The 14729-nt window shown below is 37.4% G+C and overlaps 1 protein-coding gene across 11 annotated transcripts in view; it reads left to right on the forward strand.

The window, feature by feature from the left end:
• LOC125462162 (ATP-dependent translocase ABCB1-like) overlaps positions 1-14729 on the forward strand; it is a 105949-nt gene that overhangs the window by 62912 nt on the left and 28308 nt on the right. For all 11 annotated transcript variants that reach the window (XR_009447221.1, XM_059654627.1, XM_048551825.2 and 8 more), the window contains 5 exons: positions 6555-6710; positions 7762-7908; positions 9737-9841; positions 13059-13136; positions 14261-14344. Coding sequence is in view for 10 of the 11 variants with exons in the window: in XM_059654627.1 (XP_059510610.1) it covers positions 6555-6710; positions 7762-7908; positions 9737-9841; positions 13059-13136; positions 14261-14344 (570 nt within the window). In the remaining variant the exon portion in view is untranslated. The remainder of the gene's footprint in view (positions 1-6554; positions 6711-7761; positions 7909-9736; positions 9842-13058; positions 13137-14260; positions 14345-14729) is intronic.

Raw genomic sequence — 14729 nt, forward strand, 5'->3', positions numbered from 1 at the left:
CAAACCAACACACAAAGCTGGATTGATGCCATCACTGCCAATTTCAAAACACACAATCCAGTTTTAACTTCATATAGCTGAGTGCAACTTTGACTAGAATGAGGGCTCTCAAAGGGGTCATAAACTACATACAAACTATTTTTTGCTGCTGATGTAATTATATGTACTTTTGGAGCTTTCCTACAATGGGCTACATTTTGAATGTCCACTGTATAAGGTGTGGCTTGTGCTGAAATACTTTTCTATTCATTTAAAAGCTTGTGCCGAAACAGATTTCTACTCGGTATGTGTGGCCTTTCAGGGCTTCCTTTGGAAATTGTGCATGACTGAGGCAATAAATAGAAGTTATGCAGAGCAGGACAGGGTTGCTGGAAATGGCAGGAAAAGGAGGACCAGAACATTGCAGGATGCCATGTTAGACAACCATTTTCACAGAACAAATCTGTTTCCTTACTTATAATAAGGATAATCTTCACATCATAACAGTCCACTAAATTTGACAATTGCTCTCACGACAAATGTGGCCAAAAAGTAGAACATGGACAGTATTGCTTATGGGTGTTAATACTGAGCAGTTGCCAGAGTGGGTGAGCTGAAGCGTGGCTAAGTATGTGATGAGACGGAGCACATGAATCAAAGGGGTAGCTGCCAATTGACAGAGATTGATGTAGGTGTAATGATTTAAGTAGTGGATAAGGCAGTTATCAGTTAAAAATGAACAAACTCACTTTTATAACTCACACCATACTTTTACATTTCTTCCTCTACTTCATCTATTATCTTAGAGCAACCCTCCCTACAAACATCTCCACCCTTCTTTCTTTCCCCTGCTTCCTGAGCATTTGTCTGGACGGTTTCATGTCTGCTCTGGATTCAAAAAGTCAGTAGTTCTCTCCTCATCCCCCAGTTCAGTGCACTGTCAGAAAACATCAGTGCTTACTTTCATGTATCATCAGATATTCCTCCAAAATATCCCAGCAAGATTCACTCTTTCATAAATAAACAACTTATTTTCTCGCTGCCTCAATGCACCTCCTGTTATGAGATTTGGGCTGTCTTTAAGTAGTACTGACTCCTCATTATCTTGAACTCCCAGCTGATGCATGCATTGCATGATTATGGGTTGTACTGACAACATGCAACTAGCATTTAAATAAGCAGCACCATGCATTTGACTTGATGCATCTAATGAATATGCACAAGTCAGCTAGTTACAGTGAGCCCCACACCGACTAGCAGGGATTAGACACTTTAAACCTCACCTTTCCTGAATGTAAATTATTCAAGGAAAAATAATGACTTCGGACACTGTAAGCTTTTGATTTTGGGAACACTGTGAAAATTCACTTACCATGAATCGATCACAAATCGAGAGAATCATGAGTTTTTGAAGTAGATTTAAACGTACAAAGTAAGAATGCATTTTAGAATCCTGGCATTTCCTGACCAGCAGCATTCTGGAAAAGCTGTTGCCAATATTTTGCTCAAGGGAAACTAGAGATGGGCAATAAATAGTGGCGTTGCCAGCAATGACCACATCCCACGTATGGATAGTGAAAAAGAAAATGACAGTGACAGTAAAGAAGACAGCTCAATATCCTTTCAAAAGACTAATTACATATAGGCAATAAATGTTGTTTTTAACAGCAACATCCATATACAGCCATGAATTAAGAAATACATCTAAGTTTCCATTTTAGATCAATTGGTTTTCATTGTATCAGAGAATGCAATATTAATATGAACCCTGAAAACATCCCAAATCAAGTTGGTAACCATGACATTGGTTGTTAGATATTAGCATATATGGTACTGAACAGAATTCCTTCCCTAAGAGCAATGTGGGTCTACCTACAGCACATGAACTGCAGCAATTCAAGATGACAGTTCACCATCACCTTCTCGAGGGGAAATTGGGGATGGGCATAAATGCTGGCTCAGCCAGTGACACCCATATCGCATGACAGAAATTTTTAAAAATAGAAAGGGTTTAATGGGCAGGAAGCAGAAAGTAAGGATTAAGAACACATTTTAGCAGGTTGCAAGGTAAGTGTTGAAACATTAAATATTTCATATCTATCTTACTGACTTAGATGGAGAAGTAGCAAGGTTTGCAGAGAACAATAATTCCTCTCAAGTGAGAGTCAGGAAGCAAATATTTCATTATAGATTATTGAAGGGTTACAGATAGAACTTCTCAATAATATGGTTTACAGCGTATATTTACAGTTTTCAACATCATATGGGCTGATGTTATCTCGATGTTCAGTCTTGAGTCTATTGATTTCCATTGTGATTCAATCATCTTTAATGGGCTTCAGATTCCCTTTGCTCCTTTCTCTATGTAGTAATGTATACAAAGTTTGTACGGGCTGGTATTGTTTCAACTGCTAAGCAAACATGCCCAAAATCATACTATCCCATCATGCCAGGAAGAGAATCAAGCACAACCCCAGCACTTACTTCAAGACATGCATAAACCTTAATTTTAACTCCATTAATATTAACTCCCTCTCTTCTCTATTTCACTGATAATATAAGCTGTGAGGGGCTGCACAGGAAAATAGGCAGGTTAACTGAGTGAGAAAAATGGTGACATATTGAGCATAAAGAGGGGTAGTATAAGACTGTTCATTTTGGTAATAAGAATAGAAAAATAGGAGTTACCGGATTATCTTCTTGCAAGGAACACAGAAATTTAGCATGCTGGTGTAACAAGCAATTAGGAGGCAAGTGGCATGTTGACTGTATTCAAAAGGCTTCTAAATGGTAAGAATGAAAATGTCTTGGTACAATTGTCTGGAACTTTGCTGAGATCACATCTGGAATATCGTGCACAGTTTTGGCCACCATATTGAAAGGACGGTTATACTTAGCTTGGGGGCCATACAACAAAAATTCACTAGGTTGATTGTTGGAATGAAAGGGTTGTCCAATGATGACGGGCTGAGTGAAGTTCTCTGGTTTAACTACTGAGGCATGATTGCTGTAAAATACGCAAGATTTTGAAAGGGCTTTACACAGAAGAGCATGGAATCTTGTCAGGCTCTAAATGAAGTGCATTGTGTGCAGATGAGTAGTAGAATTAGGTGAGGTGTTCGTCAAGACCATCTTGCTTCGTCTTGTTAGCTTTTCACAAGTGAAGTGCCAAATTTCTCCCAGAATGATGTGTTTTTTGATAGGATGGAAATCGCAGGTAATACACGCTATAAATATTTAGGACTGAGATGAGGAGAAAGTTCCTCACTGAAAAGGTCTTTGGATTCTCTACTCAAGAAGGTTGTTGATGCTCCAAATTTGGGGATATTTAAGATAATTTCAATGGTCTCCCAGGAAAGCAAAGAAAATGGGGAGCAGGGAAAAAACAGAATGGAGGCTGAAGATCTGACACAGTTGTATTGAATGGCAAAGGGCAGTGAAGATGCTGGATCGTCTACTATTGCTCCTTTTTTAAGTGAGTATTAGAGATAACAACACAAAATTAGCAGAATAGAAAATCTGAATGGCAATAAAAAGGGAGATTAGAAATTAGATGAGAGTCAACATTTAAATATACTATCCAATAAAATAATGAAGTTTTATAAAAAGTATATTTAAAAAGAAATAAGAGCTTGGATAAAATTAATCTGTTGTGAAAAATCAAACTGTGACACAGATATTAAATAATTATCTGGCATCAAATTTTCCTGGTGATGGTGAAAATTAGAACATGCATATACTGGAATAGGATGCAGAAAAATAATTATTGGACATAAATGGGTTCGAGTCCTTTACTATTTTACTTGAATTCAAATTAACACCAAGTTAAATAAATTATGTTTCTGTAGAATTATTTCCATTACTAATGGATGCAGCCGTAGTTCATCCCAAAGCTGGCAATTTGGCAGCCTGATTCAGAGAAATCAAAATTAATCGATTGTGCAGTGAGAAAGGAATAACTAATAACTAAATAATGAGGACTCCTTGAAATTGCAGCAATAATAATATGACTAAATTTTACATTCAATTTGAGGAAGAGAATAATATCCAAGACTGGGATTCAAAACTTAAGGCCATGTTAGTAGAGCAGGCTAAATTGAACTGACAAATTAGATTATGGGATAAGTCAATAGAGAAGAAGTTTAATGTCAGAAATTTAAAGAGATAACAAAGTGTGGAGCTGGATGAACGCAGCAGGCCAAGCAGCATCTTAGGAGCACAAAAGCTGACGTTTCGGCCCTGGACCCTTCGTCAGAAAGACCCTTTCTGATGAAGGGTCTAGGCCCGAAACATCGGCTTTTGTCCTCCTGAGATGCTGCTCAGCCTGCTGTGTTCATCCAGCTTCACACTTTGTTATCTCAGATTCTCCAGCATCTGCAGTTCCCATTATCTCTGATCAGAAATTTAAAGGCATTTTTCAGGATATTCATGATAGATGCATTCCAAAATGGAAGAAAAAACATCTAAGGGGTGAACCCACCATTGATTGTTAACGAAATAGTTAAAGGTAATCTGAAAAATAAAGAAAAAGCATACATTTTGAAAAGATGTGTGACAGCTCAAAAAATTGTATAGAATAATTAAAACAAAGGTACTAAAAAATCAACAAAAAGTGAAAAATTTAAGTACAAGCATTTCTATAAATTGTTAAAAAGGAGAGAAGTTAACAAAATGAACATTGGCTCTGTTGAAAGTGAGTCTGAGGAATTAATAATGGAAAGTAAGGAAATAGCAGATAAATAAAAGAGATATTTTGCATTGTCTTAATTGTAAATGATGCAAGCAACATCCCAAAAACATTGTTAATTCAGGAAATGGGAGGGGGAAGGAACTAAAGAAGGTTATATTTGCCAGGCAACTGGAACTGAGCAAACTGTTGGAGCTGTGTGTTCACAAGTCCCTAGGTCCTGATGGACATCATCCTTGGTTCTTAAAAAGAAGTTATGACTAGTGAGTAAGGTGATATATTGCTTCTAATTTTCCAAAATTTGCTCCAGTTGGATGATAGCAAATGCAACTCTTTTAATCAAAAAAGCATAAATACATAAAATATTAAACAGGCCATTTAGCATAACAATTGTATTAGGGAAAATGTTAGAACCCATTACTAAAGATGTTATGGCAGGGCAAATAGAAACTTTTTAGGTAACTAGATAGAGTCAACAACATTTTGTGAAAGTGAAATCGTATTTAATCAATTTAATAGAGTTCTTTGGAGAAGTAAGACATGCACTGGACAAAGGGGAATTAGTAGATATAATGTATTTCGAATTCCATAAGGCATTTGATAAGGTACCTCATCAAAGGTTACTGAAGAGAATAAAGGCTTATAGTGTAGAGGGTGTTATATTGGCATGGATCACAGATGGTTAGCTAACAGGACACAGATTATTGGTTAGATTTAATGAGTTGTAAAAAGGACAGGAGGTTGCTACAAATGGATGTAGGAAGGCTGAGTGAATGGGCAAGAATCTGGCAAATGAAGTAAAATGTGAGAAAATGTAAAATTATCAATTTTTGCAGCAAAGATAAAATTTTATTTAATTGGTGAGAGTTTGCTGAACTGATATACCATACATCTGGTTCTGTGTTGGCATTGGCCTCCTTATTTAAGGGCAGGTGGAAATGCAGTGGAAATGGTTCAGAGAAGCTTTACTGGACTAATAACTGGAATAGATGAGTTGACTTATGAAGAATGGTTGACAGGCTTGGCTTGAATCTGCTGCAGTTTAGAGTGAGAGTCAGCTTGATTGGAACATATGAAATCCTCAGAGATCTTGGATGTCTGGGCGTATGTGGGAAAGATGTTTCGTCTTGTGGGAGAGTCTAGAACATGAGGTCATCATTAAAACATGAGGTTAATTTAAGACAGAGATAAGGAGAACGTTACTTTTCCTGTCAGAGTGTCATGAATGTTTGGAACTTTCTTTCTCAAGGGGTGGTGGAAGCAAAATTTTTAAGCCACAGATAGATAGAATCTTCGTAAGCAAGGGAGTGTAAGATCATCAGGGGTAGTGGAAATAAAGTTACAATCAAATTGAGCATGATTTTATTAAATAGTGGAACAGGCTCAAAATGGCCAAAGGACCCCTGGTCCTAATTGATAAGTTTGTATGTGAGTGTATTACTGAAATAGTGCTTGTATTGTTAACTGAGAATCAATATGTTTTAATTACTGTGCAGGAAGTTACAAGTTAAAGAGTGATATTTGTGCAGCGGACTGGAAGGTTTTATAGAGAGTATACATTTACAGTGAGTAACCAAACTAGTGGAGTGAAGGTCGAAATGACTTGGATGACAGACTGGCAAACTCTAGATTTCTGACATTCAAAGTCAAAATCAATTCCACCTTCTGTTAAGTGAAAAGATGGAGTTAGTATTTCTAACCATTACAATATCAAAACGGTCCAGTAATTGATTCATGTTTGGATCATTCTCATGTGGAGATGAAATTGTTGCGAAGTTACTATTTGAATGATCTCTATGCAGAAAAGACACTCAATTTAATCTGTCAGATAGTAAGGTTATTTTGCAATTAGTTGCAATAAACTATTTATTGTTTGCTATATCTAAAGTCTTTTAAAAGCACAGAGGAAGAAATCAAGAAAACAGAAAATGGCGAAGAGCAGAATGAAACTGAAAATCTTCTCCACAAGCGCACACTTTCTAATAAATCAAGTACGAGAGGTGGTAATGAGATTGAAACTGAAGTGGAAGAAAATGAGGCAAAGGTAATGTAATCTTGATCTCAAATTTACTCCTCGACTTACAAGTAAAGCAAGTGCAATTCTTTTATTGGTCCACACAGATTACTATTAATTAACTAATTGTCCCCTTCACATGAGAAGGAGGCTTTTATAGCCATCTGTCTGACATTTGCAGAAATCTTTTAATTTAAGAGAGTAAACTATGACAAAACCTACACTGGGTTTCTGTCTGCCCATGGATCCAGTCACTTAAGATTTTAGAGCTTCGGCACAGATTGACAGAGAGCAACAAGTTTACTGGTGTTTAACCAGAAAACACCATGTAATTCTTCAGAGCAAGGCATCCTATTGATCAGCCAGCACAGTTTTCTAGGGCTAGAGTGTCTTCTGGCAATTTTATTCATTCTAGGTTATCTGAGTGAGCCAAACCAATATCCAACATCCACAGTTCTTTCGTTTTTTTTGTTCAGCTAATTGATAATGTAGTTTCCTAAATTAATTCCAGTCTGCCTGGCTCATATATCAAATTGCCAAATCTCCGTTGATTGTTTTTGATATTCGGAAATGCCATCTTTGTGTTGCTATGCCATCACCTCAATTCCAAACTTCGACTAAATCAAAGCCTCTTCACCTGAAGGAGGATCATCGCTGGTTAGTTGAGAGTTCTGATGTGCAAAAATGAATCAATAATCAAAGCAGCAAAAATCTGTAAAAGCAGATGTTCAGAAACACCCGCTCATTTTCCAATATGTTTTATGGGCGAATGAAGTAACTGGTTTGGCCGGTACCATTACATGTGACTGGTGTGTATGATTGATATTATTAACCACACAATTCTCCAAAAAATGTCATCCGGCTGGATTAAACTGTCCTAGTTTGCCTGAGCTCTGATCTCCTGATGGTTGGAATTTCATATTCCACCTTAGGATAACACAAAGTGACTAATTTTTTTCTTTAGACCACCTTGTCTTCACCAAAAAAAGTTCAGTGGCATGTGTATCTGGCTGAAATATCCATTGATATACATGTAACAAAAAACTTAGATTTGTCTGATTCTTGTCTTTTCCAATAATAGGAAGAAAAGCTCCGAAGTGTTTCATTTCTGAAACTTTTCAACTTGAACAAATCAGAGTGGCCTTACATATTCCTGGGAGTCATAGGTGCGAGTATCAATGGAGCAACTCATCCTGCCTTTTGCATTATATTTGCAAAGATCATTAGTGTAAGCATGCAACACTTTTTAAAAAATATTTATTTTCATTATTCAGTGCATATAGTTAGTTGTTTGCTGCCATTATTTTGTGTTTTATATATATTGTATTTTGGGATTTGGATTTAAAAATGTAGGCAGATAATGCAGGTCAGATCAACTGAACTATTTTTTTTTAGAAAACGAGGCTGAACTTAAATTTGGAGAAATGACTTAAGTTCATCAACTCCAAGAAAGTATGTGACTGTGTAGCCCGCATGGCTTCATTACTCAGACTTTTGAATATCAGAGTTGGGCTGTGATGTTGAGGTTGTACAGAACATTGGTGAGACCTCTTTTGTGGCACTGTGTCGTTCTATTACAGGAAGGATATTATTAAGCTGAGACAGTTCAGAAGCAATTTATCAGAATGTCACTGGGAATGGAGGGTTTGAATCGTAATGAGAGGCTAGATAAAATGGGAGTTTACACTGGATCATAGGAATTTGAGGGCTGACCTTTTAGAAGTTTATTAAATGATGAGGGGTATAAATCAGGTGAATAGCAGATGTTTTTCCCCTTGGGTCGGGGATTTCAGGACGAGAGAGCATATTTTTAAGGTGAAGGGAGACATTTAAAAAAGACACGAGGGGCGTCTTTTTTTACACAGTGAATGATTCACATGTGGAACGAACTTCTAGAGGAAGTTGTGAATGTGAGTGCACTTATAATATTTTAAAGATATTTAGGTAAGCACACAGTAAGTAATATTTGGAGCAATATTGACTAAGTGCAGGCAGGTGGGACTGGTTTTATCTGGGATTATTTTCGGCATGGACTGGTTGGACCAAAGGGTCCTTTTCCATGTTCAATGACTCTCTGCAATCAAGTGCCTGAGAGGAACCCTTGCTGTGCTGATGGATAAATGTTGTCGAGTTTGTGACAGATGGTGAAAACACATTAAGGCAATAAGTTTAATTTTGACTTCAAAATGTAAGTTGGAATATTCGAGGTCAAAAGAATTGGGAGTTGAGATCAGAAGCAAATTTAGTTTTAGTTCAGGGGAACCAGTCACTATCTCCAAAGAGTTTTAAATTTCAAGGCAGGAGAGTTTATACAGAAATCTTCAAATTGTTAGAACTGAAAAAGTTTAGGCTTTCAGAATTGTGAATGGTTTGTGTTAGCAGACTAAGAAAGCAATTGTAAAGTTGGCTCTACAATCCAAGGAAGAGAAACTGAGAGGAGCCAGTTATGTAGAAACGAAGTGTGGAGATAGGAGTGAAATTGCTCTTGGCTTGAATTTCCGTAATGTTCTGTAAAATCATACTCGGAAACAGGTTAAACTTTATTTCACTGTTTGTGTTAAGGTCTTTCTAACTTTATAGATGCAATAAACAAATCTTTTGGTATTAAAGAGCACCTGCAACCTTATGTGAGGCTTATTCTCCACTGCTGTTGTGCATCACCTCATTGGTAACCAATTTCTTAGTTATTTCACAGAATTTAGGCTGAGGTTGGGGCTGGGGCTGGGGCTGGGACTGGGGCTGGGAAGGGGAACTGGGGAAGCCTAGGATAAGTGTGGGAAGGGACATTTATTTTATTTAAGGGTTAACACATTTCATTAATATAGAGCAATTGGCATAAAGTATTCAAAATTAAAATTTCACAGCAAGATATAATTCCTGTGAGATGAAGACAACGAGCAGCAGATATCTGACAATGGGACAATGAAGCAATTGTGATCAGTATTTTTTACATTACAGCCACAACACTTGCAGATTTTTTCTCCTAATGTTATTTATCTCTTAACTAAAATACAGTTTAATCTTTCAAAGTTAATCCATTTTGTTTCTTCCTCCAGATCTTTACTGAAACTGATACAGCAGTGATCAGGCAACAAGCAGATCTTTACTCTATTTTATTCTTTGTTATCGGTATAGTTTCCTTTGTTACATATTTCTTACAAGTAAGTATCTTATGCTGCGAATAATATATTTAATAATGTATCAAGGTAGTTGCATTTTATTTCCAAGTGACTGCAACAAATAAAAAACAAGTTGTTGGGAGATTTGGAGATTAAGATGGCTCACTATCATGCAAAATATTGAAAAATCTTTATCATATGCAATATTCTAAGTATTGTGTTGACCAAACAATAACATCCAGGGATAAAGTCATCAAATCAAACAGAAGAGAAATAGCATTAAAAATTAGTTAAAATAAAATGAACAGACAAAAATGCTCCTGTGGATTTTAAACATTTAGCAGAGCAAAAATGTGAAAAGGATTGGAAAATTACATTCATTCAAAGTTTTCACATTCAGCATGTGAAATATACTCAGGACATAAAGATAGCCACATGCAATTTAGTTGTCTATGGAAATATTTAAAAGCCTCTGCATTTATGCTCTTCAAGTCAGCAGTTTATAATACACATAACTTTTGTGTGAGGAGCTGGGTTCGAGTCCTGCATTCTGATTATTTGAGAACCAAGATGTCAAACTCAAGACTAAAGTCATAATTTAACAGGCAATTCTGATTGCCATGTTTCTGTAGGACTTCAGAGTCTTGGACAACAAGCAGTAGAAAAGGCATTGGTCAAGTGACAAAAAAGGCAGTCCAACAGCAGTATTTTTCCTAAACCCAAATTGCTTAGTCTTCAGCATCAAGATGCTAACCGCTCAAAACCAGCTCAACTGGGTTGGAGATAAGCCTGGCACCATTCCTGTATTTGGAGCTTGGTTGTGGCAAGAGACACCTAGAAAGACTGCTGAAATACTTAGGGAAGACCTCAAAGTACCCCTGAATGAGGAAGCATAGCTGCCAACTCAGGAGTGGCTGAAATTGAAAGACACTGAACGTAATGCAAGTCTTTATTGGGTAAGTGTGGAGGCAAAATGGGTTTTTGGGAGAGCATTCAAATCTCATCAACCTTACCCTTCAAGTATCACCTACCCTGACAGAGGCTGCTAATGGCACGTTTGACTTACCAATTATCTAGGAATGGACCAATTATCTTCCTTGATCATGAGGTACTGCCTCAGAAGAAAATAAATGCACAAAAAAGAAGTATATTTTGTCTGCAGGAAGCTCTACTGGACTGCCAGTGTCAATGTTTGACTATGAAAATCATATATTCCCATCAATGTTACTTTAATTCTGGCAATGACCCATTTTTCTCAAATGGATTAGTATCAGAGAAGATCTGAAGATCTAGGACCAACAGTGCTAGCCACTATTTTTTTCAGACTGTCAACCATACTTTTATCTTTTAAAATTATTTTTAATTGTGCAAAGTTAAGCTACTCAGGCATAGCCATAGTAGTCTGATCAAAAATGATTATTCTTCTGATAAGCCCATTTGAGTTGTATGCACAAACATGCTTGTCAGTTTCAGAATGTTTGTTGCTATTTAATTATTTGGTTTATCCAGTATCATTTCTTTAAGTTCATCTTTCTTGTGAAACATTTGGTTCGTCACTTTATTCCAGAATGAGTTTTGTGTTTTCTACTGTAGTGACAGATAGAATGTACTAATTTGTGGCACTGCAGGAGGCCCAGGATACACACAATGATGCCACCCGAAGGTTGCAGGAACAGCAATTCATATTCCGCTTGGGAATGCTGCAGCCCAATGGTATCAACGTGGATTTCTTAAGATTCAAAATCTCCCCTCCCCTTACTGCATCCCAAAATCAGCCCAGCTTGTCCCCGCCTCCCTAACCTGTTCTTCTTCTCACCTGTCCCCTCCTCCCACCTTAAGCCATACCCCGGTTTCCTACCTACTAACCTCATCCTGCCTCCTTGACCTGTCCATCCTCCCCAGACTGACCTATCCCCTCCCAACCTCTCCACCCACACTCACCTCTACTGGCTCCATCCCTGCCTCTTTAACTTGTCTGTCTCCACTCCACCTATCTTCTCCTCTATCCATCTTTGATCCGCCTCCCCCTCTCTCCTTATTTATTTCAGAACCATCTCCCCCTACCCCATTTCTGAGGAAGGGCATAGGCTCAAAACGTCAGATTTTCTGCTCCTAAGATGCTGCTTGGCCTATTGTGTTCATCCAGCTCCACACTTTGTTATCTCGGATTCTCCAGCATCTACAGTTCCTATTATCTCCGGCAACCATAAAATCTGGGCGTATATCTTTTAATGTAGTTTCCCAATCAACTTCAGTTAACTCTTTCCTCATAGTTGAATCACTTTGTTTTGTTTAGGTATAAGTCCCTCATTTTGGACTCAATCAAATAACTTCCAAACTCATTACAATGTTCTAGCATACAATGGCCACCCTTTTCTAGAGAACCCTGTATTACAAGGTTATTAATCAACCTTTTCCCGTTGTACAACACTAGATCCAAACAATCTATTCATAATTGATTCTTCAACCTACTGATCCAGAAAACAATCTTGGACACACTCTATGTCCTCTTCCATTACAAATTTGTTTTGTCCAGCTTTTATAAATATTAATGCTTTACATAAATATATTACCCTTACTACATGAACCTCTAATTTCCTGATTTATACTGTGCTCTACACTACAACTACTGTTAGGGGACTGATTAAAAAAAAACTCATAAAATGCTTTCTTCCCTTGCTGTTTCATAATCACTTGTATACAGCTGCACTAGTTGATGTCTCCAGGATGTGAGAGATAATTCAAGAGTGGAAATTGGAGACAGTACCTTAAACACTACCAGACAAATACTTTTATTTTCATTTGGATACAAACTAACCATCAGTGAGTTGACCATGTATGGGTAAAAAGCAATAAAAAATGCAATGTATAAGTACTGTTTGAGGCTATACGTCTGATGGAAAGGACAACCTATAGTGGTGGAAACTTAATGGTATAATATTATCACTATATAGATAGTAAGTGTGAGATGCTATATGGTCCTGAAATTATAGAGACTTGCCAGTTTCCGGTTTGGAAACTCAGACCCTCAGGGCCTAACGCCCAATTTTGTTTCACATGGTCAATGAACAATGACACTAACAGATATATGAAAATTTAATGCTAATTTTGAAAAGTTAATGAACATGATAGCATAGATCACCACAATCTGTTAACAATTTAACGATTTTACAAGTTTATGTTTGGCTTTTTGAAATGTTTTGGTACTTGGAAAATGATCTGAAAAATATCATTTGAAAATTTGCTTTGTTGTTTTCAGGGTTTTATGTTTGGAAAGGCTGGAGAAATCCTCACTCAGAAACTGCGATATTTGGCCTTCAAATCAATGTTACGTCAGGTTAGTAATTGAGATGCAACATGATGTGATGTGCCTGAACTCTTCTTGGGTCTAAAACCGGACTGAATTTAAATTGTTTCAAAAGGAGTAGGCTGAGAAATGTTTACACAATAAGCAATATTTCCTTAGTGTCATCTCATGATGAGAGAGTTCCTGCAAAAAATAGTGTTCAGTTCCCTGGCTATCAATTCCATGCCACTCCTGAGCAAATGCCTGAGTCTACAACAATCTGTTTGAAAGGCTGATGTCATGTTGACCCCCATATGAGCTTCTGTCAATGTATCTCACCAAGACTGACATTTGGCAACTGGCCTGATTCTGCCTCTGCCTTGGTTTTTCTGCTGCTTTTGATGATCTCTAAACTATGGCATTCCACCTGTGTCTTTTTAAAGTATAACTTCTGTGGCACTCTCTAAACATCCATTTACATCAACAGGTTTGAAGTGATTACATGTAATGAAAATTTGTTTTACGTGTCCACTAAAGGAAATGAGAATTTCTGCTAGTATGACGCAGCTCATGAATGTGTTTATCAACAATTCTGTTCCAAGCCTCTGCCAAGTACTAAATCAGAATATCAGACAAGTATTTGCCAATCTTCATTCTCTCTTTTTTTTAAAAGATGCAGTTTTTCTGTCAGGTTTTTGGTTGCTTTGCCTTTTATTCTCCTTGTGTAAATGGTTTTATATATTCACAATTTTCCTGAGGAACACCATGAAAAATTTCTAAAACATTAAATGCTCTATTTAAATTAATGTTGTAGCTATAAGATGTACAGCAGTATAGCCTAAACTAAAACTCACTGAATTCATACACACACGCACACGCACACGCACACGCACACGCACACGCACACGCACACGCACACGCGTGCACACGCACACGCGTGCACACGCACACTGACACACAGAAATACACACACACAGATACGCTCACAGTCAAACACACACACACAGATACACACAGACACACACACAGTCAATGTATTTTCATGCATTATGTGTTGACAAAAGTCAAAATTGTCAAACTGTATAGCGATCCACAAATCAGGAATTGTAAGTGCTAGCAATATTTCATTTTGCTTCCCCATTCCATTCATGGTCTCTGCTTCATTCTGTCTCTAGGAGGTTGCTTGGTTTGATGATAAGAAAAACAGCACTGGTGCCCTCACCACAAGACTGGCAACAGAGGCATCGCAAGTCCAAACAGTGCGTAACCTGCTTTCTGTACACATTCCAAAGTTCTGCATTTATCATACATTATCAGCTTCTGAAATCACTGATTTCAACTAATGTTATCTGACAGGATCATGGATGTGTTGTATGATTGCTTGGAATGAGAACTGTGTTTTCGAGTATAATTATGTACTTCAATAAAGAGGTTGCATTACAAGAAATTGCTTTAGTCCTTTGGGCAAATCAGAGCAAAAGGTATTATCCCAGATTCCTCAAGGAAGCATTTGACCTCCCTACTGCTGCTGATGATCTTTCTACCTCCCTAATACCTTGATCACAGAACTCTACTCTCACAGTCCCATCCATCTCAGCATCAATTTCCTCTCCATACTATGATAGCAGTTAATTTCTCCTTTAC

This window comes from Stegostoma tigrinum, chromosome 2, assembly GCF_030684315.1.
Source record: "Stegostoma tigrinum isolate sSteTig4 chromosome 2, sSteTig4.hap1, whole genome shotgun sequence".
NCBI classification, from domain to species: Eukaryota; Metazoa; Chordata; class Chondrichthyes; order Orectolobiformes; family Stegostomatidae; genus Stegostoma; species Stegostoma tigrinum.